The sequence below is a fragment of the Paramormyrops kingsleyae genome, chromosome 18 (genome assembly GCF_048594095.1).
Source record: "Paramormyrops kingsleyae isolate MSU_618 chromosome 18, PKINGS_0.4, whole genome shotgun sequence".
Taxonomy (NCBI): domain Eukaryota; kingdom Metazoa; phylum Chordata; class Actinopteri; order Osteoglossiformes; family Mormyridae; genus Paramormyrops; species Paramormyrops kingsleyae.
Window position 1 is genome coordinate 2,000,551 of NC_132814.1, and position 26,870 is coordinate 2,027,420.

At 40.2% G+C, this 26,870-nt stretch overlaps 2 protein-coding genes across 2 annotated transcripts in view; one reads left to right on the forward strand and one right to left on the reverse strand.

The window, feature by feature from the left end:
* LOC111842963 (uncharacterized) overlaps positions 1-9,365 on the forward strand; it is a 95,369-nt gene extending 86,004 nt beyond the window's left edge. The window contains exons 16-22 of the mRNA XM_072701873.1: positions 2,408-2,500; positions 2,684-2,779; positions 3,133-3,151; positions 4,460-4,514; positions 6,241-6,309; positions 6,654-6,722; positions 8,536-9,365. Of these exons, the coding sequence (XP_072557974.1) occupies positions 2,408-2,500; positions 2,684-2,779; positions 3,133-3,151; positions 4,460-4,514; positions 6,241-6,309; positions 6,654-6,722; positions 8,536-8,628 (494 nt within the window). The 3' untranslated portion in view covers positions 8,629-9,365. The remainder of the gene's footprint in view (positions 1-2,407; positions 2,501-2,683; positions 2,780-3,132; positions 3,152-4,459; positions 4,515-6,240; positions 6,310-6,653; positions 6,723-8,535) is intronic.
* Positions 9,366-22,073: 12,708 nt separating this feature from the next.
* Positions 22,074-26,542, reverse strand: LOC111835405 (uncharacterized). The gene is made up of 4 exons (XM_072701905.1): positions 24,658-26,542; positions 24,271-24,438; positions 24,080-24,175; positions 22,074-23,069 (listed from the first exon to the last, which is right to left on the reverse strand). Exons 1-4 carry the CDS (start codon positions 24,757-24,759, stop codon positions 22,752-22,754), a joined length of 684 nt encoding a protein of 227 aa, XP_072558006.1. The 5' UTR covers positions 24,760-26,542; the 3' UTR covers positions 22,074-22,751.
* Between the last annotated feature and the right edge of the window lie 328 nt (positions 26,543-26,870).

A 26,870-nucleotide genomic window follows, 5' to 3' on the forward strand; every position in this document is an offset into this window, starting at 1 on the left:
CCATTGCACTGTTGCACTTTACACTTAGCTTCTCTTACACATTATCTCTTCTATTGTGTTGCACTGTATTTGCAATGTTTGCACTATTTGCACACTTGCACTTTATGTAGTCCTGTGTTGATGTAGTGTTATACAGTATGTAGCACCATGGTCCTGAAGGAACGTTCTCTCATTTCACTATGTACTGTATCACTGTGTATCATTGAAATGACAATAAAAACCACTTGACTTGACTTGACATCACTTAAATAGAACCATTGCAGCAATGTGGAGCTGGATAAGGGGTCTCAAGAAGCATGACACCATACCTTAATCAGAAGTTCCTGTGAGAACCATCATCTTCAGATGAAAAAACTTGGAAAAATGGCAAATCTGCCCAGGAGTGGCCGGGATAGCAGAATTACTCAAGGAGTGAATAGAAACCTCATCAGGAAAGCTGCAGCAGACCCCTCTGTCAGATCAGTTAATGTCTGCATTCATGATTCCATGATTAGAAAGACACTGGGCAAACATGGGACAGTGGGAGAGTTACAAGGCAGAAACCACAGCTAAATGAGAAGAACATGAAGGCTCGTCAAACATTCATCAAAAAGCACCTTGATTATCTCCAGCACTTTTGAGAGGATGTTCTGTGGGCTGATGAGTCAAAAGTGGAGCTATTTGGAAGGCATGGGTCCTGCTACATCTCGCGTAAAGCTAACACAGCTTCCACACAAAGAACATCATGGCCACAGTCAGACATGGTGGAGGCAGTGTGATGCTGTGGGGATGCTTTGCTGCTGCACTGCTGTAATTGAGGGACGCGTGAATTCAGCTGTCTGCCAGAAAGTACTGAAGGAGAAGGTTCAGTCATCAGTCTGTGATCTGAAGCTCGAACACAATTAAGTTATGCAGCAGGACAATGATCTGAACCACAAGAGCAAGTCCATCTCTGAATGGCGGAAAAGAAAAAAGAACAAAATTAAGGTTTTGGAGTGGCTGAAATACCGAAAATGTTACACCTACCGAAAATGTAACTTCCGCTACTACGCATGCGCACATTCATCACGCAAGCATCCACGAAATTTCCGGCACTTCTTTATTACGCATGCATAATGTACACTTCCACAGGCCCAATACTGCGCATGTATTCACATTTTGCGGCAGACCGTGATTGCGTGATTCAGGGCATGGACGTCGTGTATCATCATTCATTGGTCACGTATTGTGAGATGGGTCATTGATGTTTATATTTGTAGTTCAGCCATCACTTTATTGTGGTATTTAAACCATATTGCTTTGCCGATTGTAATATTTGCATCTGTGTGCGCGTTGCTTTTAGTGCCTGACAGTAATCTTGCATAAGGTTTTTCCCAATGGTATTGCTGAATAGATGCTTTTTCTTTAGAAAAAATAAAATTGGGGTGTATATCAATCTTGTGTACCCATATTGCTTATCAAAGGGCTGTGATATATGTACAGCATTTTCTAAAAAAAAAAAAAAAAAACACAGCATAATAATAGTTAAGAACTTTGACCCAAGATAAAACAATCGGTCGTCTGTCAGAAACAAATATAATTTGATTAATTTAGCACCACAAGACACAGCTGCCATAACTGACACGAGTGTGTGGTAATTACACTGATACAAATAAGAAAAGAAATGACTAAGGAGAAAAAAGCAGGCTTAGTTTAAGTAACTTCACAGCACATCGAACTGGGAGTAATACATAATGGTAACATTAAAGTAATGTCACCTTTGTAAAATTGATGGCCATACCCTGTATTTTACATTGCTCCTTCTGAAGCACATTGGGCATAAAATCTTTTAAAGTCGAAGGACTCCATCATTATCCGGTTAAATCTTCTCTTTCCTCTCGCTGTCGACATTCTCATCAAAAATCTACAGATGATGAAATGTGACGCAATGCCGTAAAAATAGTACGCCTCCTTCCAGAAGTCGCAAGCATGCGCATGCGTAGTAGCGCAAGTTGCATTTTCGGTAGGTGTAACATTTTCGGTAGTGACAGTGGCCTAGTCAAAGTGGTCAAGTTTAACCTCATGACCTTAAATGGGCAGTTTAGATTTAAAAAACCCTCCAATGAGGCTGAATTAAAACAATTCTACAGAGAAGAGTGGGTGAAAAATTCTGCACAGCGATGCAAAAGGGGGGAAATTACTTTGTCACATGGGTGATATGGGTGTTGGTGAATATTTGTTTGTTTTTTTAATTTTTATTGTTTTTCCCTTTCCTTCAGTGAATCAAATAATCATTTAAAAGCCTTGTTGTGCACTTAGAATGTTCTTTGTATTATACTAAATTTGTTTGGTTATGCAACACATTTAATTGCTATGGATGAGCAAAAATGTACTTCATTACAGCCCTGTATGTAGCTGTATGACTAATGCTTTTCTCTGTATCTTTCAGCCAAACCCCGTAAATATGTATATTTCTCAGGGGCTTTTTTTCTCCCCCTCCTGAATTCTGTTGCCCTGGCTGTAGCATTAAAACTCAAAGCAGGTAAATATACTATAGATTTGAGATGTTTCTCCTGCAATTTTACTTTTAGCATGTAAACTTAACCACACAACTAAATTGTACAAACTGTTTAGGACATATATGTATTCCTGTGGTTTAATATGTCACTTACTGCTCATTTATTGACCTCAGTCCTCAGTGATTTTTGTGCTCATGTCATTTCAGACACAGGAAAACAGCCATTGGATCTGCAGCTGATTGTCCTGATTTCTGGGTCTGTCTTCCTCTTCTGCTGGTTTGTTATACAGATGTCTGCATACTGTAAGTATAACAGGTATATGATGTATAACTTACCATAAAGGTTGAATATGTGTACTGGGAATTTTCCAGCATGTTAGCAGCTTTCTGCTCAGCACTAAAGCTGGATGAATATTACATTTATAACCACATTGTTATTTATTCACTATGCGATAAGGTTCAGGATGTAACATTTCATAACAATGCTGCTTTAATTCATTTGGGTTTCCTGGTTTTCCTTTATGATGCTGATGCTATGATGCTTACACGTTATCATTATTAATTACTTATAACCTGGCAGCTACAATAAACTACAAAATCCTATTGAGGTCTTAGTATTTTGAGCTCCAACATATTGTATCTATTTTTAATTACAGGGTTGGATAAAAAAGAAAAGTAAGTAGACATCTACGCAGTACATGTACAAGCCATTTATTTCATAAAGTGGTATCAACGTGCAAAAAAAATCATCCATCCCTTGTGGGGAGTCTGGCACCTGTGATAGGAAGCACAGGGCACAAGGCAGGGGACACCCTGGGCAGGATGCTGGTCCATCACAGAACAAACACACAGTCACATGCGATGGGATATTTAAACCTCATGTTTTGGGACTGTGAGGAAACTGGGGAGTATCTGGGTAAACATGGAGAGAGAATGTAAACTACACAGAGCCCAAGCCGGGAGGTGTGAGGTGCCAGTGTCACCCGCTGAGTCACCACGCAAACTACACAGAGCCCAAGCCGGGAGGTGTGAGGTGCCAGTGTCACCCGCTGAGTCACCACGCAAACTACACAGAGCCCAAGCCGGGAGGTGTGAGGTGCCAGTGTCACCCGCTGTGTCACCACGCAAACTACACAGAGCCCAAGCCGGGAGGTGTGAGGTGCCAGTGTCACCCGCTGAGTCACCACGCCAACTACACAGAGCCCAAGCCGGGAGGTGTGAGGTGCCAGTGTCACCCGCTGAGTCGCCACGCAAACTACACAGAGCCCAAGCCGGGAGGTGTGAGGTGCCAGTGTCACCCGCTGAGTCGCCACGCAAACTACACAGAGCCCAAGCCGGGAGGTGTGAGGTGCCAGTGTCACCCGCTGAGTCGCCACGCAAACTACACAGAGCCCAAGCCGGGAGGTGTGAGGTGCCAGTGTCACCCGCTGTGTCGCCACGCAAACTACACAGAGCCCAAGCCGGGAGGTGTGAGGTGCCAGTGTCACCCGCTGTGTCGCCACGCAAACTACACAGAGCCCAAGCCGGGAGGTGTGAGGTGCCAGTGTCACCCGCTGAGTCGCCACGCAAACTACACAGAGCCCAAGCCGGGAGGTGTGAGGTGCCAGTGTCACCCGCTGAGTCGCCACGCAAACTACACAGAGCCCAAGCCGGGAGGTGTGAGGTGCCAGTGTCACCCGCTGAGTCGCCACGCAAACTACACAGAGCCCAAGCCGGGAGGTGTGAGGTGCCAGTGTCACCCACTGAGTCACCATGCAGCAATGTTACAAGTGAGGGACACCATGTGTTAAACTGTTAAAATGTAGATTCTGCTCCATAATCCAGCTCTTATATAGGAACCAAACGCTTAGTTGAAAATCGAATAACTCCCAGAATTATCTAAATTTAAGGTGTTAATGGGAATTCACAAAATAATCATAAAATTGAACTTAAAATGTGATATTACAAAGCTCCATTGTAATTACTGTATTATAATTTCCTTAGAATAAAAGAAGAGATGGGCTTGATTCAGAGACTCCAAGATACCGAGATGGACCAGGTATGTGTCCGAGATACATCAGCCTCTCTGCTTGGTGTCCTGGGACCTGTTTCTCTATGTCAGTCTGACCATCTTCCCTCAGATTATTATTTGTAGCAAATCTGTGGCCCTTGTGCTCTTCCTCCTTGCCTGTAAGTATGGAGTCTGTTGAGGTAGAGGAAGAGCCCTTATTATGACTCCAGCACACAGAACATGTCAGTACATTCTCCAAGTTCATGGTCCCCTGTTAAACATGGTAGGGAAGGCTATGGCGTTTAATTAGTCTCAAAACTTGAGTACATAAAAACCATGCACACATATGCGTCCCCGAGGAGAAAGCCCATCCTCTCTAAGCGCTTGTGTCTGCACAACACTCACTCGCTCGACAGACAGAGTTTTGAAACTGGAGCTGGGAACAGTGGCTGATTTCATCACTTCATTAATTGGTCACTTTGAATTTCGTGATTGGCAGTTTGCTTTGGAAAAAGATGAATATGACCTTTATCCAGTCGATGAGAGAACCAGTTTCACACACTGTCATGAAGTCTTACAATAATTTCATCTTTCAGAGATCCTATTTTAATATTGCATGTTCAAGGTGGTAATAGAAATGATACATATATGATTCAGAATGTAATACTGTACTTAATTATTTGTTGATACCAGCCAATAAACGCACCAATGTGAAGGAGAGTACTGGCACTGTTTATTCCCACTTCAAGCACTGTATATATACATACACATTTTAATAAATAAACAGCCTTTCAAAACAGGCAAAGCAGCCCCACACCCCCAGCAGAATTTGGAGCCCCAACAGGGGCTGGGAGTGTATTGCCTGGAGCCCAAAACAGCTCAGCCACTTTGGTCACCCATGCAGGCCTTGCCAGCTCTGAGCTGTCACCACATGCCGCCTGTGTAGCAGGTGTGTCCCCTCTAGGGGTGGGGGCAACTCGCATGCAGGGGGCACAGCTGCTCCAGCTGAACATGGACCAGCTGCTTATGGGAGAGAACCCTGATGAGCTGGTCCTTGGCAGGTCTCTCTGTACCAGACCATGTTCAGATGGGGACTTGAGGGAAAAGGCTTTGAGTCTTGCTTCAGATATTGAGCTTTTCCAGCCACACAGAAACCAGTCTGATTACGATGAAGAAACACAGCTGAGGTTTACAGGCCCAAGCCCAGAATGCACAGCATAGAGAGCATGAACGCTGTTTTGGTGACTGTAAAAACATACAGTAACCCCTGCTGATGAGATGCCTGTTCTGCCCTCCACTGTGCTACTGTACTGTATATGCTCTGTCAGGCATTGGCCCATATCAGTGTCACTTTACACCTTTATCCCAGCCCATTTATTCTGTATTGAAAACAGGGGCGCCGTAAGGGGGAGGAAAGCTAGGACGATTCCAAGGGCCCCTGAGCGACAGGGGCCCTAAAAAATTAGGAAAATAACTGGATTGGTTTAGACTGGGGGGCCTAATATGATATGCTTTCATGGGGCCCAAAATCTCTAGCAGCGCCCCTGATTGAAAATATCGACTATGAGTGCCGAGTGTTATTGTACCATTTCATATATCTCTGACATCATCAGTTTTATGAGATCATAAAAAGCAAACGTTACCTAAACCTTATCATGGTGACCTCCAGTTTTTGCTGTAATATGAAAAGTAAAACCATTTCATGGTCACTACTTGTTGTTTAGTGGAACCTGAAAATATTATTTTTTATCAGCGGACACTTTTATTTTTGCAGAGATCACATGACAGTCACAAGACTGAGGCGTCATCATCCACTGATCCCAAAGAACTGAAGGCAGAGGAGGTGAAGCAAAGGACTTTGTGGTTCTCAGGGATAACGTAATGGAGGCTCCCTGGGTCATTAGCTGCAGATTTAGCTGCGGTGTGATTCGGAAATAGGAAGTTGGCTTCTTACCAACAGTCTCCATGCAAAAGCATTGTGAATATTTTAAAAGTTTGAATTCCTAAATAGCTGCTGTAGATGTTGGGTTGTAGGTTGCTGGTAATTCCAACATTTCATTAATGTTTGGTTACATGAAAACTAAAATAATGTAAACTGAAAGGTAAATATCACTTCATGGTTATTGCACTGTGTTTGGTGAAACTCAGTAATATGAAACATTTAAGTTAATATTGTCACTTCTGTAGGGATCACATGACAATGAGGAGACTGAAGCATTGTCCCCCCCTGATCCCAATGGACCAAACACAGAGGAGGTAAACAGAGGAACAAGAACTTTGTGATTCTCAGAGTTCCTGTCATTTACTCCACTCTGGATCTAAGGACACAGTTACTTGTCAGTTTTTTACAGTGTATTTCAAAAGAATAAGGAAGTTAGCTTCTTAATGAAAGTCTGTATGCATCATAGTTTGAGCATTTTATTCATACTATAATTTTTGAGATATTAAATATTTGGTCCCAATAAAATAAGTCCCATAACCTGGTAGGTACAGTCAGGGAAATTTTTTTTTACACCCCTGCTGATTTTGTAAGTTTGCCTAATAACAAAGAAATGACCAGTCTATAATGAGAGACAGAACAATAATTAAAAAATGCATTTCAAAAAAGTTATAAATTAATTCGCATTTGAATGAATGAAATAAGTATTTGATCCCCTATCAATCAGCAAGATTTCTGGCTCCCAGGTGTATTACCTGTATAAAAGACACCTGTCCATAGAAGCAATCAATCTAACCAGATTCCAAACTCTGCACCATGGCCAAGACCAAAGAGCTTTCCAAGGATGTCAAAGACAAGATTGTAGACCTACACAAGGCTGGAATGGGCTACAAGACCATTGCCAAGCAGGTGGGTCAGAAGGTGACAACAGTTGGTGCGATTATTCGCAAATGGAAGAACCATAAAATAACTGCCAATCTCCCTTGGTCTGGAGCTCCACGCAAGATCTCACCTCATGGAGTTTCAGTGATAATGAGAACGGTGTGGAACCAGCCCAGAACTACTTGGAAGGAACTTTTCAATGATCTCAAGGCAGCTGGGACCAAAGTCACCAAGAGAACAGTTGGTAACACACTATGCCGTGAAGGACTGAGATCCTGCAGTGCCCACCAGGTCCCCCTGCTTGAGAAAGCACATGAACAGGCCTGTTTGAAGTTTGCCACTAAACATCTAAATGATTCAGAGGAGGACTGAGTGAAAGTGTTGGTCAGATGTGACCAAAGTCGAGCTCTTTGCCATCAACTCAACTCGCCGTGTTTGGAGGAGGAGGAATACTGCCTATGACTCCAAGACGACCGTCATCACCGTCAAACATGGAGGTGGAAACATTATGCTTTTGGGATGTTTTCTGCCAAGGGGACAGGACAACTGCACTGCATCAAAGGGAGGATGGATGGGGCCATGTACCGTAAAATCTTGGGTGAGAACCTCCTGCCCTCAGCCAGGACATTGAAAATGGGTGGTGGGTGGATATTCCAGCATGACAATGATCCAAAACACATGGCCAAGGCAACAAAGGATTGGCTCAAGAAGAAGCATATTAAGGTCTTGGAGTGGCCTAGTCAGTCTCCAGACCTTAATCCCATAGAAAATCTGTGGAGGGAGCTGAAGGTTCGAGTTGCCAAACATCAGCCATGAAACTTTAATGACTTGGAGAGGATCTGCAAGGAGGAGTGGGACAAAATCCCCTCTGAGATGTGTGCAAAACTTGTGGCCAACTACAAGACACGTCTGACCTCTGTGATTGCCAACAAAGATTTTGCCATGAAGTACTAAAGCACGTTTTGCAAAGGGATCAAATACTTATTTCATTCATGAAAATGCAAATTAATTTATAACTTTTTTTAAATGCATTTTTCTGGATTTTTTGTTATTGTTCTGTCTCTGTTCAAATAAACCTACCATTGAAATTATAGACTGATCATTTCTTTGTTAGTGGGCAAACTTACAAAATCAGCAGGGGTTCAAATAATTTTTTCCCTGACTATAGTAAACAAAATTACGTGTTGGCCACATTACTTGTTTGATGAAAAAAACATATAAAATGTATCAACTAACACACTTTTGCAGGGATCACATGGCAATCAGGCATCGTCACCTGCTGATCACAATGAACCAGACACAAAGGAGGTATTACTGGGGGAGAAGAACACAGAAGTCTGAAGGATCTATAGTGTTTAATTTTATGTGTTTTGCCTGCAGTCCCAAGTTTACCAGGTCCTGTTGGATCAACAAGCTACTCGTGTTAGCAGTCATCAGATAATTGATGATCTTTTATTGTTAACCATCTGAAGACTTGGGGGACTTTGCTGGGTACCAGATAAACATTTCTAAGACAAACTGCACATGCATATAAGCAGATGTTAATCTAAAGAGCAGCACCCTGAGAAGGACCATTGTGCTGTATCTATAGTCAGTCACCTGTGAAGATCAATACAGGGTCCTCCTTCATGTCAACCAATTTCTTCCAAACTGAACTTTGTATATTATGTTGTTGTTACATGGAACTTTTCAACATTTTATGTGTCTCAGAATATCTGCTTAACAAAAAAGCTTGATGACTTCACGTGAAGAGACACTGTTTAGTGAAACAATGTATTTGGAAAGTTACAAGTCATAAGCAAACTGGTTTCAGGACAGAAACCTTCCTGCGTAAATATTTGTACATTATATGATTATCTTACCTTTGCAGTGTTGTTTGCAGTGTTGAAATGTACAGTGTCATTACCAACATTCTGAATAAATCCGAGCTGTCTTCAGCTCCATCATGTTAATTTTGACATGTTATGTTTAAGCTTGACTGCCTGTCACTGTAATTACCCCAGTGAGCTTTGGAATGCCCACTGGGCATTTTTCCTGAATTGAAGAAAAATAAAACTTGACACTAAGGTACCAGCAAAGTGACTGGATGTTTATCACCTGACTTTGCCTTGTGTAACCATAGAAATGGCAGCCTGTCATTCTCTAGGGGTGTAATGATTCTCCAAATCCACAGTTTGGGTCAGATTGGGTTCGGATTATGTGATTTTGTGAGTTTTTTTTTATATATATTTTTATGTTTTTGTGTATGACATGACTGTCATCCCTGTACTCCACTGTATACCCAAAATGTTCCGACACCACTGACTTAAATGCAGTCTCAGGGTTATTATCCATCGTAAACTAATGAACGTAGCCTAGCTTTTACTGCAGGTGTGATCACTCAATCATGATTGGACCAAAATAGTCATGTGACACACCCAGTTGGACAAAAATAGAATAGGTTTAATGTGTAAAACTTACAGTATATACAGATTGTCCATAATTGCAATAGTATAATAATTTTGTGATTCACATGTGTTATAGAGTTAACTGTGTTTAGAAAACTGCGTTTTGTAACATTAGTTACATTATGAGAACTGTACATGGCTGAATGCCATGGCAGAGGGTTGGTTCCACCGCAACACGAAATGCTGAATGCATGATTTCAGTCTGTTTCACCATTAACATTTACATGTATCTGTATGAATGCCCGGCTACTAGAATCAGACTATTATCCTTCTCAGTGCTCGGGTTCCCCCAAGGTGTCCTGCCATCAGGTTAGAGTGACTCACCTGGAATAACACGTCCCAGTTGCTCCTCAACACTCACAGCTGTGTTATCAAGGCTGTGTTTGTGAGAGCAGATGGACAGGTAGCATATCCCCCTGCTCACACTGTACCTGAGAGATATATGGTGTCCCCTGTCCTGTCTCCAGTCAGACCCTGTCCACATCCCGAGTCCAAGACAGCCTGAACTACAGTCCTTGATCACTCACCGGTATCTAGTAGGTCCAGGCTGGAGAGGGGAAGAGCTGCAGGTGGTGGAGATGCAGAGGTCCTAGTGGTGACATCGCCATCCCTGATTTGACACTTCTTCTGGAATGTCATATTCCCACCCTCCTGCTCTGGTGCCTCTGTGGTGCTCGGTGGGGCAATGTGGGTTTGAGGGAAGAGCCGCGTAGGGAGCAGGCAGGTAGTTTCTGGACAGCGGCTCCATCTTCAGCCTGGGACATGCAGGCCTGTGCAGAGTGTCCTGTTGCTGAGATTGCCTGGTTCGAAGAGCCTGCTGCTGGCTGACCTGCAGGGCGGCAAGCTGACGGAGCAGCAGGGAGCCTCCATGGCCTCTCTGGTGTGGGTCTGTTCCTGGGTTTAGACAGTCTGATTGGGATGCAGAGCAAAACCACATGACAGGGGATGGCAGGAAGGAATAGGGAGGGAAGAAAAGTTAACAGGAGCAGGAAAGAAAATGTCATGGAAAGTGTCATGAGGGGGAAATTACAAAAAAGCCAGCTTTGTCACAGATAGGATTATTACTGGGGTTGGGCATCAGGCTCTGGGTTTGATTTACTGCCAGAAAGAACAAAAATTCAAATCTTACTTAAAGACTGGAAATAAGGCACAAGTGACCAGAACATCCTCAGCAGACATCCACATCCCCGCATCTTTAATCTACATTGGTGAGTAACTATAAAATGAAGGGTGACTTTATAAAATGAAAAAACAAAGCATTATTAATTACTAGAGATATTTATATTTTTGCATCACCTCACTATAACTCCAATTTTTCTCATGATTATTTGCCAGGGCTCAGATGTCTGGGGTGGAATGGGAGACTCCCTTACCAACAAGTGAGAGAAGGATGGAGCGGGAGATTGACAGGTGGATGAGTGCAGCGTCAGCAGTGATGTGGGCGCTGCATCGGTCTGTCATGATGAAGAAGGAGCTGAGCCAAAAGGCAAAGCTCTCAATTTACCAGTTGATCTACGTTCCTACTGTCATCTATGGTCATGAGCTGTGGGTAGTGACCGAAAGAACAAGGTTGCGAATACAAGTGGCCGAAATGAGTTTCCTGTGCAGGGTGACTGGACTCTCCCTTAGAGTGAGGAGCTCAGTCATTCGGGAGGTACTCAGAGTAGAGCCGCTGCTCCTCCGCATTGAGAGGAGCCAGATGAGGTGGCTCAGGCATCTGGTCAGGATGCCTCCTGGATGCCTCCCTGGTGAGGTGTTCCGGGAATGTCCCACTGGGAGGAGGCCCCGGGGAAGACCCAGGACACGCTGGAGGGACTATGTCTCTCGGCTAGCCTTGGGACGCCTCGGAATTCCCCCAGAGGAGCTGTACGAAGTGGCCGGGGAGAGGGAAGTCTGGGTTTCCCTGCTTAGACTGCTGCCCCCGCAACCCAACCTGGAGAAGTGGTAGGAGATGGATGGATGGATGGATGAATTCTTCTCCGGTTTTACCCTCTGGGCCAATTTTGACAAAAACACACCAAATATCATCTGTCCATCACTAAACTGTGATGGCCTATCCTATAGAGGCCCAAATTTATAAAAAAGCAAGGAATTTAAAAAAAATCAATAAACCTGACATATTTCCATAAAACTTAAAACAAAATACTACCATTTCTACCCTTTGGATCTTTGCCCATCTCTAAAATATCTGTTGCTATAGATCTGTGTATGGTCTTCAGCAGACCTGGATATGGACTGCTCAGGTTGTGGGGGCAATTAGAAAATTTGGGTGGGCAGCAATGGACTATACTACAGTGCAGTAGGGGCTTGTGACCAAAGAAATTGGGGGGGGGGGGGGGTTACATGGACATTTTCATATTTTACATTTATAAAATATATTTAAATACAGTGGTACCTCAGTTCTCGAACTCATTAGAACTTGAATTTCTTAAAAGTCGAACGAACCAGTTCGAAAAACAATTACCTAGGACTCGATCTGAATCTCAGGAGTCAAACCGTGAACGCCAACCTAAGATGACTTGTACAGTACGCTCGGGGAATTGAGTCACGCGGAACAAACAAAGGGTATCGCTTCAATCTCAGCCTCGCATTCCCTGTGCTAGCATCCTGCATGTTTACACTAGCTGAATACATGTATTTAGACAGTAAAAAATACATTAGACAATGATAGACAGTAACAGTAATAATTATTATATAATAAAATGGCAATGGCAACTTTATTTATAACACACTTTTCACACAACGAAGTTGACCAAAGTGCTACAAGTGCATCAGAATAAGAATAAAAGCCAAAAATAAACTAAAAATCAGATCTAAAATACATTAAAATTAAAATAAATAAAATAAAAAACTAATTAAAAACAAATAAAAAATGTCAACATGTCATGCTGTATCAAAGGCCAAAATACATTTAAAAATAAAGATTTCTTATTAATTATTTTAATATCAATAATAAACCATTAATACATTTAATTATAATGATATATTGTCGTGCCCAGCGGGGACGGAACGGAGACAAAGGTGCAGATGTCAAGGTATCGGGGAATACGGGGTTTAATTACAGGTAAAGCAGGCAAAACGCAGACGGACAATACAATGACCGGACTGGGGAAACAAACTGAAATGCAGACGAAATACAGAGGACTAATGACAACAACCAGAAACAGCTGATCACACAAGGATTCCACACGGGTTAACAAGGGGGTGTGGCACACGGAAGGAGCGGACGATCGGGGCAGGACACTTTGTTTTTTTTAACTTTACACATTGTTTGGATAAATTGGACAAATTACTGTTTTGATGAATCTGCTTAGATGTGTTTAGTACAGTATATGCTTTTGTTTTATCCGGTTCATTTTGTGTTTAAATGCTAAAAAAACACATATTTAGGTGTCATTTTTTGGGGCCTGGAATTAATTGGTCTTCCATTATTTCTTATGAGGAAAATTCAATCAGAACTCGAACTTTTTAGGATTCGATCCGGAGTTCTGAACAGAGTTCTGAGGTATCACTGTATATTATGCTCTCATGGTCATCCCACTAATCAGGAAAGTCAAATTATTATTATTATTATTATTGATTTCTGTAAGGTGCTTTGCATTGAAGTGTCTGCTAACCAAGCATAAACTTAACATAAACATAAGCTTATCTACTGGCATATTACAGGCAAAGTTGGAACTCAAACTCATGAACTGGTATAAGAACAGAGCAGAACATGTATCATGAATAGTAATATAGTGGAAGGAGGATCCTTAAGAGAAAAGGCATTAAAAGATCATTTCCAAACCATGAACAAACTGACTTTGCAAACAAAGCTGGAAGCGACCTGCACTGCGCTGGTGCCAAGTGGCTAAGGAAGGTGTAACATTACTGCCTAAACTGTCTGCAGTAGCAGCCCACTTGGTTCAATGGCACCGGTCCCCAAGCTTGGTTATTCAAGCTAAGAGCAGCTGTAACTGTACTGTTGGTAGCAAGGTTAGATTTGGGACCCAAAATTGTTGCATGTTGTTTATGGTTGTGAATTATAGCACGTAATCTATCTAACCAGGTAACTTTGTTTATACTGAGCTCTGGCAGGGCTGCCAACTCTCACACATCTGGCGTGACACTCACACTTTCAGGTTCTTACACAAGAAGTCTTACAACAAATCATATTATTCCATTATAAACCTAAAATTTGTCACATCAAAAGCTTTAAGGTAGTTTATTATTATTATTATTATTATTATTATTTATTAAGGTAATAAAACTGTTAAATACATGTAAATGCGTGTGCATGTGCGTGCAGACTTGTCTCGAACTGAAAATCTCACTCCAGGCAGCTGACCAACGTTGGCAACCCAGCGCAGATATCAATGTTAGCAAACCGTCATGTTAAATACAGTAGTGCACTCGTATCCGCGTGGATCCGAAACCCTGGATAGCAGTGAACACTATTAATTTTAAGGTCTTGCGTACCAATGATTTCATTTAAAAATTACACTGAGACCGCGGTTACCAAATCAGCAGATATGGGGGTTCCACTGTACTGTTCTAGCGAGCTTCCTAGCCAACAATAATGTTAGCTAGCTAACTATCTAAGAGTTAACTAAACCCCTACTAGCAAAGATCATTATTCAACACAACATTACAGCAAACTACAGCAACAAAAGATTCATTTTAAAAAGGAGTTTTAATAAGCATAAGGTAACATTCCTCCTCCACTTTCACAGGCGACTACAAACACTCCGCAGAAGAATATCTGATGGGACGAATGAAATGAACATAATTGGCAGATTCAGGTGATGAAGTTGACGAATTGGGTGGGCAGAGTAGAAATTTGTGTGTGCATTGCCCCCCCGCCCACTTCTAGATCTGGCTGTGGGCTTGAGATCAGCAGACTTTTGTTATTATAACATAGCCCATGTTAATTACCTTCAACTCCTGCAACTCCAGAGACCCCAGACATTGTTGACATTGCAAAGCAAAGATCAAAAGACACATGGGAGGGTCATATGCAGGAATTAGTGTCAAACCAGATGGCAGCTGCACAACAGGTGGCTGAGGGATTGAGCAGAATTGATTTGGAATAAACTGACAGCACTGATGAAGACTTCAGTGTTGAGAGAGTGAGGAGAGCAATTATGAAACAGAATGAGAAGAGGATTCGCCAGACTCCACAGACCTGGAAAAAAACGCAGTGGAACCTTGTCCTTGTCCTCAGCACCACTTGTGCAGCATGCTTAAGGTAGGATGTCTTCTGAATACATTTTAGAAACAAACCCAGAGCCAACAAGACTTGCCATTTCACAGGCTTCAGGCATTATGTCCACCTTTCCCAGATAGCCTGCGGATGTGGGCCACTTCGGGCAAATGTGTGGCACTGCTGGCCCGGTTCCGGCACCGGCAAACGGATGTATCTTAAAAGTGGCCCACTTGTAATTAGACAAATGTGGCCCAAATGTCAGAAAACAGAGATGGACCACATGTTAAATACTTTATTAAAAAATTGTTATATGGCTTGTGGCTCCGGCCCACTTCTGGCAAAGGTATACACTGTAAAAAAAAAAATCAGTCAAAAAACAGAAAATGTACTGGCAGAAAATTACCGGCACATTTTCCGTTTACGGACTCTTCCTTCAAGTCTCAAGGAAAATATTGTAAATTCACAGTTTTCCACAGGTTGTTGTTCCAAGGGATATTTCTTAAATAATAGTTTATTTTCATTTTTAATTTTTCATTCTGCCAATTCAGATTTGTTTGTTTAATAAATGATGTTACAAAAAGTAATTAGAGAATATAGTAATTCACTACATTCATTATTTTTCATGACTCAAGGGCCCATAAACATGCATTTATCCAACTGCCCAGCCAACACATCCATGTGGGGCCCGCATGGGATGCACTTGGGCTGACATGGGAAACCCAAGTGGGGCCCAGTCAATTTTGTCCACAGTTTCCATAGTGGCCCCACATGGGTTAGCCCACATGGGCTAATGATGGACCCTTGATGGGCTCCATATACACTGAAAAAAAGAACATGTTGGATTTACTTAATTCAATAGTGTACAGTGGTTGTACACAGATGTTTTGCTTTGTCAGCAACTTGAACAATTGAGTTAAAGTATTAATCTTTATTAACTCTAATAGTGTTTAATTTACCCCATAAGGTAAGTCAATGAGTCTCCACCTCCAAACATCTGCCCCATTTTTTTTATTTTTTTTTTAGAACTTAGTTTTTATTGCAGTTTTAACAGGTTATACAAATAACATTTTCAAATGAATTCTTCACCATTTCCAATTCTAAAGTATAACCTGAGAAGATTATCTACACATACAGGGAATAATAATGACAATGGTAAACAGACATAAATGTTAGAGAGAAAAAAATAATAATAAAAAAAAATATATATATATATATATGTATGTATGTATATATATATATATATATATATATTAGGGGTCTGCAAAGCAGCCGGTATTTGTATCTGTATTTGTATTTGTTGAGGGGGGAAAAGTATTTGTATTTGTATTCGTATTCGAGTAAAATTCAAAATAGGCGTAAAAATCCAGTTTTTTTGCGTTGCACTTCTAATTTACGCTATAGTGTAAGTATTCTTTAATTATATCCATTATAATAATTATGGATATGCAGTAGACAGAGTAACTTAAACGTACCATATAACTCCTACAAGTGCATACAATTCGACACAACTACACAAGCATTGTTTTAACCTTTTTAACCAAACGTTAACGTTACTCTGTCAACAGCCTATTGTCTAAATTACCGAGCTAACAGAGCTACGTAAACAGAGCGAACATGAGAGCACCTGATTGCAGACGTCAATAATGCAGCGTAATGGAATAATCTCCCGATCAAACTCTGCTTCCCGAAAGTTATAAACTGCCTCCGGAACCCAGTTAAGGTACAAAAATCTATTCAACAAAAATAGTGATACAGTTAAGTCTTTTTTCGCTCAGCCGAGCCTTCTCTGTTACTGTGTGGAGCAGCCTGTGTCAGTCACCTCTTTTACAACCACCCCCCCGACTCCTGAACTCACTCACTCATCCGGGCATGCACTGCGGTCTCAAGAGGAAACGCAGCTTTTTGATATAAAGTTTTTCTTGTTCCCGAATACAAATATTTTTTTAAGTATTTGTTCGAAATAAGTATTCGTAAAAAACACATTATTTGTGCCTTTCCGAATACCGTATTCGGGTTCGGCTCCACCCCTAATATATATATATATATATATACAGTATATACACTCACCTAAAGGATTATTAGGAACACCATACTAATACGGTGTTTGACCCCCTTCCGCCTTCAGAACTGCCTTAATTCTATGTGGCATTGATTCAACAAGTTGCTGAAAGCATTCTTTAGAAATGTTGGCCCATATTGATAGGATAGCATCTTGCAGTTGATGGAGATTTGTGGGATGCACATCCAGGGCACGAAGCTCCCATTCCACCACATCCCAAAGATGCTCTATTGGGTTGAGATCTGGTGACTGTGGGGGCCATTTTAGTACAGTGAACTCATTGTCATGTTCAAGAAACCAATTTGAAATGATTCGAGCTTTGTGACATGGTGCATTATCCTGCTGGAAGTAGCCATCAGAGGATGGGTACATGGTGGTCATAAAGGGATGGACATGGTCAGAAACAATGCTCAGGTAGGCCGTGGCATTTAAACGATGCCCAATTGGCACTAAGGGGCCTAAAGTGTGCCAAGACAACATCTCCCACACCATTACACCACCACCACCAGCCTGCACAGTGGTAACAAGGCATGATGGATCCATGTTCTCATTCTGTTTACGCCAAATTCTGACTCTACCATTTGAATGTCTCAACAGAAATCGAGACTCATCAGACCAGGCAACATTTTTCCCGTCTTCAACTGTCCAATTTTGGTGAGCTCGTGCAAATTGTAGCCTCTTTTTCCTATTTGTAGTGGAGATGAGTGGTACCCGGTGGGGTCTTCTGCTGTTGTAGCCCATCCGCCTCAAGGTTGTGCGTGTTGTGGCTTCACAAATGCTTTGCTGCATACCTCGGTTGTAACGAGTGGTTATTTCAGTCAAAGTTGCTCTTCTATCAGCTTGAATCAGTCGGCGCATTCTCCTCTGACCTCTAGCATCAACAAGGCATTTTCGCCCACAGGACTGCCGCATACTGGATGTTTTTCCCTTTGCACACCATTCTTTGTAAAACCTAGAAATGGTTGTGCGTGAAAATCCCAGTAACTGAGCAGATTGTGAAATACTCAGACCGGCCCGTCTGGCACCAACAACCATGCCACGCTCAAAATTGCTTAAATCACCTTTCTTTCCCATTCTGACATTCAGTTTGGAGTTCAGGAGATTGTCTTGACCAGGACCACACCCCTAAATGCATTGAAGCAACTGCCATGTGATTGGTTGATTAGATAATTGCATTAATGAGAAATTGAACAGGTATTCCTAATAATCCTTTAGGCGAGTGTACACATCCACATACATATACATAAAATAAATAAATAGATAAAATAATTAATGAATAAATTAATTTATTAGTAATTAGATACCATGTTGTTTTAGTATGGCAGTAGCAGGACTCCACCTTTTAACAAAAACATCCTTTTGAAGCCTCAGGGAATATGTTATTGATTCCATCTGATAGATTTCCCATACCTTCTCAACCCATAAACTATGTGTTGGGGGGTCAGATTGTAACCACTTTAATGTGATACATTTAGTTGCCGCCGTTAGTAGTATTTCTAGTAGGTATTTATCAGATCTTCCCTCAACGCAACTCGGCATTACTCCCAATATTGCCATCTTTGGGTCTCTCATAATATTTCTACAAATTATCTTTCTGAGGGTCTCAAACACTTCATCCCAGAACTTCTGTACTTTAGGGCAAGTCCAAAACACATGGGTATGGTGTGCCATTTACGTGCCACAGTGTCTCCAACATTTATTGGAATTTATTAGGCGCATCTTAGTCATTATTTCCAGAGTATAAAATAATCTCATGATTATCTTCCACTTATACTCTCTCCATATATTCGAGTTAGTAACTACAGTAGATGTGCCTCAGTACATATTTCTTCCCACATGTCCTGAGGTATATATGTATTCATTTCAGATTCCCATTTCTCTTTTACCTTTGTGTTGGTCTGACTCATATCCGAAAATATTTTGTACATACGACATAACTTTATTAGTCACATTCCTTGTTTGCAGTTTTATTAAGAACTCCTCGACCGGGGTAGGATTCAGAACTTTATACCATTCATCATGTTTAGTTAGGAAGTCCCTCAATTGTAGATATCTAAAAAAGTCTGTGCTTTGAATTTTGAATTCCCCCTTTAGTTGGTCAAACGATTTAAGACATCCATCCTTATGGAGATGATATAAATTAGTGAGCCCATTAGCTGACCACTTTCTAAAACCTGCGTCTGTGTGAGGCGGCACGAAGCCTTTCAGATATCCTATATTGCTTAGTGCAGAAAATGCCCTGGGCAGACCAAATGATGATTTTACTTTCCGCCACACTTTTAGCGTAACACGAGTCCATTCACTCATTGGAGTTTTTTGAAGGGGAGTTTCGAGAAATGGTATGGTCTGTAAAGGAGTTGGGGATAAGCTTTTTTCAATATTTAGCCAACGTGTGTCTGTGAGATCCTGTACCCATATTGTCAAAGGTTTTAACTGTGCAGCCCAAAAGTAGTATTTTAAATTTGGAAGTTTGAGCCCACCACGTAATTTAGACAGCTGTAGTGTCTTTAGTCTGACTCTTGGGCGTTTTCCTTGCCATATAAATTTTGAGATTGCCCTATCTAAGTTATCAAATACAGATTTTGGTATTTCAATGGGTAGCATCTGGAATGGGTATAGGAGCTTACTGTAGGTAATACATTCATACGTATACTCTCGATTCGGCCTAATAAAGATAGGGGGAGGGCTGACCATCGATCCAAGTCTTTATTAATTTTTTTAATAGTATGTTTGTAATTAACATCATACAAGCTTTTTAGTGATGGGGGAATGTAAATACCCAGGTATTTAATACCTTCCTTTAGCCATTTAAACCCACTCTGGAGTTTGAACCTTTGTGGAATGTTGCCAGCTATGTCCATAGCCATGGTTTTGTCAATATTTACCTTATAGCCAGAGAAGTAGCCATAGGTAGAGATGAGGCTCTTTAAAACCGGAATTGAGTTCTCTGGGTCCGCTATACTGTATGTAAGAGCACATCATCTGCATATAGTGATAACTTGTGTTGTTTTTTATTTATTGACAAGCCTTTCACATTATTGTCATCTCTGATTAATTGTGCAAGAGGCTCAATGCTGATATCAAATAGCAGTGGCGATAAGGGGCAACCTTGCCTACATCCACGACCTAATGCAAATCGAGTAGAGGTGTGTCCATTTACTTTGACCCTAGCCTGCGGTGTAGAGTACAATGTCTGTATCCACTTTAGAAAGTTAGGGCCAAATCGGAATCGTTTCAGTGCTTGAAATAGGTATTGCCAGGATACACAATCGAATGCTTTCTCAGCATCAAGGGACAGAATCATTGCTGTTTCCTCCCTAGCCTTTGGGTGTGTCATTAGATTTAGTAATCTCCTAATATTGTCTCCAGAGTACCTTCCTACTATAAACCCTGTCTGATCAGGATGAATAATTTTTGGCACAATTTTACTAACACGCTTCGCTAAAATGGCTGTTAATATGCGAAGATCTGTATTCAGCAATGATATGGGTCTATATGACTGGCATTTAGTAGGGTCCCTACCATCTTTAGGTATTACTACAATTGTTGCATCATTCCAGGAGGGAGCCATAACTCCATATTGTAACGCATGATGGTACGCTTCTAGAAGCAGGGGCGAGATAATTTCCTTAAGCGTTTTATAAAATTCATTAATGTAACCATCCGGTCTGGGACTTTTATTATTTTTTAGATTGGAGATAGCATCTTGTATTTCCTGTACTTTATTTGGCTCATCCAACTCATTCGCCATAGTTTCAGTAAGTTCTGTTACTTTGATATCTTTCAAGAAGTGAGCCAATGCGTTGTCATCGGTACAGGCATCCATGTTTCTGTATAGGGACTCATAAAATTTTGCAAACAATTCTGAGATTTCATCAGGTTTTGTGACTGTTGAGTTATCAACCTTTAATTTCTGAATTATATTAGACGCTTGCTGTTTTTTTAGCCTTAATGCCAGCAATCTACTAGCCCCTTGACCATTTTTGTAATATTTTTGTTTGGCAAACCGCAAATTGCCCTCTGTCTTTTCACTGAGTAAGGTATTTAGATCTCTACGAGCTTGTACAAGAGCCTTGGCGGCCTTGGAGTTAGGTGATTTTTTATGTTGGTGTTCTAGCTGCCTTATTTTTTCTTCTAGCTCATTTTGTTTCGCTTCTCTAGTCTTTCTTTTTAGACTCGCAAATGAAATTATTCGTCCTCTAATATATGCTTTAGCACAATCCCACAAGATAATAGGGGATATCTCAGGTGTGACGTTTATATCCAAAAAAAACTTTTCATTCGGTTGCCACAAATGTTCTAAATCCTTTATCATTGAGGAGCGATGCATTAAACCTCCACTGTTTGCTTTTTGGCCTAAGACCTATATCCCATGTCAACGCAAGAGGTGCATGATCAGATATAGTTATTGGTAGAATTTCAATATTTTCTATTCTATGTAATTCTGTCTTTGGGGTAAAAAAAAAAAACTATTCTAGAATAAGATGAATGTCTGTGCGAGTAGTAAGTAAAATCTCTTCCATTTGGGAATTTATTTCTCCAAACGTTTATTAGACCTGATTCCATTAATAGATACTTAAGCATTTTGCTCATTCTGGAGATGGGGTAGGTGGAGACAGGTTGTCTATCCATACACTGTAAAACCCGATAAGTTAATAGAACTCAAAAAAATAGTTGAAACTGATTACATAAAAAACTTTAAGTGAAAGTAACTTAGTTTTTTAAGTAGGTTTAACTGATTATTTTAAATTTACACCAACTCGACTTTCTAAGTTAAAAGAACATTCTTTAATAAGCACTTTTTACATACTGAATCAAGTATAGTTAACTTGTACTTATTAATTACCTGTAACTAAAAGCAATTAGTTGCTGACTAATACATTTTTAATGTGAAATTTACTGAACATATTTAAGTTCACTTAAGCTGTATAAACTCTATTGTGACTTAAAACTTTGCTGACTTTTAACTCAAAAGTGTACAACAGATACTTTAAAAAAAATTTGAAACTGATTACATAAATATTAAGTAGATTTAACTCAAAATCTGTGAATACACACATTAACCAAACATTTAAAGACAGATTAACACAGGCAATTTAAATGCAAGTTACTCATTTATTAAGTAACCATAAAACATTAACCAAACATGAACTTGGTCAAAGTTGTTTGACTGATGGTAATGTATACTTCACAAACAGTGAAACATTGAAACTATATGAAAAATTGCCTCATTTTTTAAATCTTACTTCTAGAACTTTGCAATATGGATAAAACTACTGCACATTATACTACTGTGATTTATTTATTTATTTATTTAACAAAAAAAGTATACAAAAATATACAATACCAGTATTTCTATAAAACATGCTGCTCAATGGTTTACACCACACATAATGACCTAATAAATGCAGCAATATAAAAGCATCTGTCTCAGTTAACAGTATATGGAAAATATTAGACTATCACCAAACCTAATCACTTCTATCCCAGCCATGAAACATTAAATCAAATTATGAGTGACCTAAACATAGTACAAATGCCTAAATGCCCCAGCAGAAGTATGGACAATTGTTTTCCATATCGTTTTACTCTTTCATTATAATAATTCCAGAAGCTGAGCAGTAACTCTCTAATGTGAACAACAACAATAAAATGTAGAAAACGTAAAACAAAGTATAGAAAACCCACAGAAAGTGCAACTTACATTGCATTAAGGTATAACAAAAGTGACTGCAGTGCATGCGCACAAGTAATGAAACAACTTACATTCAGATTACTCCACTGCCAAAAGGTCATTTTTAAGACTTAACACACTGGGCCTCAACTTCCCATCATCTAGTCCCATCAAGACTTTTTGGATAAAGTCAAATGTGTTGGCCAGGTCTTTTGGGTAACTTAGGTGAAGGCCATAAATGAGACTAAAAAGCATGACAAATCCATCAGCCAGGGTGGTGCAATCAATTACTACATTACCCTCTAACACAACCGCAATCCTTTCTGGGCAGAAGAACTTGGCATCTGTTGAACTGGTGTTGATTAAGAGGAGTGCAACTGTTATGTCATCAATGTCAGGTTCATCAGACTGCGCCACCTGTAGACAAGAACAAAGAGGAGTTCTCTACTCCAGATTGCCTAAGCTATCCTTAGGCCAATTTAAATTGCATTGCGAATTGCACTGAGATCTATGACTGCAAAGGCACCATAGGAATCACATTTTTTTCATACCCTATCAATGACCAACTACACAGCATTAACAGATACACCAGATCTCTATAGGGGTCAAAAAATTAAACATTTGATTTGTCACATGTCTGTATAAGCCAGAGATCTGTAGAATTCTAAAACATATTGCGACAAAATTCATGGTCTTTTTACCGTTGTTGCTTGCTGAGAATCAATGTAATATATGCATAACATAAAGTGTATGTATAGAGTAAACTCAATTTAACAAACACATTTCTAGCATTAGTTCACCAGCCTCCACAATTACAACAGCCAACACATTTTAAATAAGATATTTTGTTTAACATGTCCTTTAAATTTTCAAAAAAAGTCAATTTATTGAAGGACTGTTGAATTAGATTTAACCACAGTACATCTCTAATTCATATATTCAGCAGCTGCAACTACAACCTGAATGGCAGCTAAGCAGAAGAGATAGAAGGTCTGATGACATACAGTATCATATCAATCAATAATTGGTGCCAGAACAGTCTTTTAAAACTTTTTTCTATATATTAATTTGTTAACTTCCATCCATCCATTTTCTAACCTGCCAGCCCATTGCTGAGCACACTCAAACGCCATATGGGCAATTTAGTAATGCCGATTAACCTTAGCATGTTTTTGGACCGTGATGGGGAAACCGGAGTACCTGGAGGAAACCCCATGATGACATGGGGAGAACATGCAAACTCCACACACATGTGACCAGGGTGGGATTTGAATCCTGGCCCCAGAGGTGTGAGGCAACAGCGCTAACCACTGCACCACCATGCCACCCCTAATTTGTAAACTTTATAAATAAAATTCTATCAAATATTTTACACAAAAACAGATGAATGATAGACTGCATTAATTCCAAACAATTTATTAACTTACATCCCACAGCTTCAGAAATCTTGAGTCATCCTCATGTAGATATGCAGGGAGTGCACGAAGGACAGCAGCACGTCTCACATGAACGTCAACTTGTTCCTTGAGTGAGAGAGCATACGTATTACAGTTCAACCAAATATCAACCAAAACCCTCCAATAGGTATGTCATCTACCAGAAAGGGTAACAAACATACCTGAAGGTCATAATTCCTGAACAGCTGATCCAGAACCTCAGCTACTCTCCCTGTGTGAGCAGCCTTCTTCCTGAATAAACTCTGAAGACGGGGGGCATGTTGGTCCAACACAGCATAGAAGTGGTTCTTCAGATTCATGTTTGTGATTCTATGGAATTCAGCACAGATCTGTACAAAAAAAATACATTTGTATATAACATTATCAAACATTTATGGAAACTGTAACACCATTGCCTGTTAAAGGAAAACATTAACTTAACAGGTCACAACAAGTTTTAAACCTGTATGTAAATCTGAGTAAAACCAGCCAAGTTACCACTAATACAAAATAATTACATTAATTAATCTAATCTAGTCAAAGAGATATAATAAGGAAAATATTTTCACCTGAGATTCCATTTTAAGGGCAGGCCAACGGTCAAGAATCTCACCAACGGGTAGCTCATCACCGATGACCTTTTTCCGCCGCAGTGCAAAGGTGGTTTGCATCAACTTTGTGATCAGGGGAAGATTTCTCTCATTTATCTCTTTTAATGTTAGTGTGGGAAGCGTGTTTGTCTGGATTGTTTCTGCTTCTCTTTCCAGAATTTACAGCCACCTCGTGAAAGCCAGCCCGACTTAACTTGGTGCGGTAGTTCCCCATCTTAAACTTCAGACTATTTTTCCAACCATACCATCCAGTCCGAGATCCTGGCTCTGTTAGACAAGGATGCTGAGTGACAAGTGCTTCTGCTACCATTGAAACGTCCTTATCATTGGGGTATGCTGTAAAGCTGTGCATTTTAGCTGCAAGGGTCTCGAGGATGTCATGTTTTTGTCCCCTAGATAATTTGAGAGTTTTCCCTGTTCTCTCGTATGCAACATTTCCTTCCAAGTAACTGTACTCGTTTATCAAAGACAGCAGCACAAAGTTTGCACCTCCAAGCCATTGGAAATCACATTTTAGTAACAATATGAAATATACGTATATGAAGAGAACAGATCATCAATCAGTTGCTTCAGTTTTAGCCTGAAGAGAGAATATTAAAAGATTAGCATGACTGATAAATACAAAACACCCTACATATAGCTTACTATACACTACTAAACTATATATTAAAAGTTAATTCTACACTATCAAGTTCAGAATCGAGACAGTCGGAAGAGGTCCGTTAATTTTTGACCGCGCGCTTTTGTTTCACGTATTGATTTTCAGGTTCTTTACTTAGCTGTTTACTATAGCCAAAATGTTTTTAATTAACATGTTTCACAAATATGCAAACACTCCGATTATAACACTGATGTTTTTGCATCAAATTATAGTAAAACCTCTATGCACTAATTAAGTTAGCTACAGTAGTTCTAACAAAACATGCCCGAACATGCATGACAATTAAAGATGCATCAGAATCTGAAATAACAAAAAGTTGAATATATGAGAAGTAGATTCACTCAACAAAATTTCCAGTCTAAGATGTGAATAAAAAAAAATCTATATACAATGCCTTCCACTTTTTAATATACTTTTACGTTTATACAATATGCCTTCATTCACTCGATCTCATATGCGTGAAAATTTAACTGCTGAGACTCTAAATGCATTTGAAAAAGAAAATAATAAAACACTGGATGCGTATCCGCTGCGGTGCGTTTCCGACACGGCAGCCGCAGGCAATCGCCGCCAATAAAGTCAATGCATCTGTAACTATGTAAGTCTCCCTCTACCTGCCTAGGTGGGCCCTAGTACCTATTAAATCACTACTAGTCAAGTCTACTTACTCTGTCCAAGATTCGTACAGGAGGACTGCAGTAGTGAACACTGATTATTGCATTACGCCAACCCACAATAACACAAACACCAATCAGGATTTATAAAAGGGAATCTTGTATTGTTGATTATGGCTCCAGGTCAAAATATGTATGTATATGTGTACATTTCTCACGGTATATTGGGTACTGTCAAAAAAATTAAATAAATAAATAAAATCCCTTAACAGTTCTGAGGTAATATGAACTCCAATTCAGATCACAGTTCACTTCAGACCATATAGAACAGACACAGTATGATATGAGATATCAATGTAAACCATTAATAGGGTAACCACAGTATGGCATGGAATAGCAATATAAATCGCTAACACATTAGAACACAGTATGGCATGGAATAGCAATATAAATCGCTAACACATTAGAACACATTAGAACACGTTAGAACACGTTGGATCCAACAACCCCCCAAAGGGGAGTATATCAGTCTTTAAGGTTCTGCGATCTTAGGAAAAAAAATGGGTGTGTGATGAGTTGAATCAAATATGATTTGTGTGTGTGTGTATGGGAAAAGAGCTGAGTCAAAACAGCAGAAAGAAAAAAACCATTATGGGGAAATGTTCCGCGTTCTGATTTAAAAAAAAAATAAAAAAAATGCATTTCACAGTATTCCAATCCTACCACTCCCTTGTTGGGAATCTATCAGTCCATGGAAGTCAGAGGATAGCGTAGCAGGTGCAGTGGAATCCACGATGATGCACGGGCCTCGAGAAGGGGGGAAAAACCAGCCAGGGTATCTTCAAATAAAAGACAGAATTTCCCAAGAAAATCTGCAGGAAAACCCTCTTAGTGTC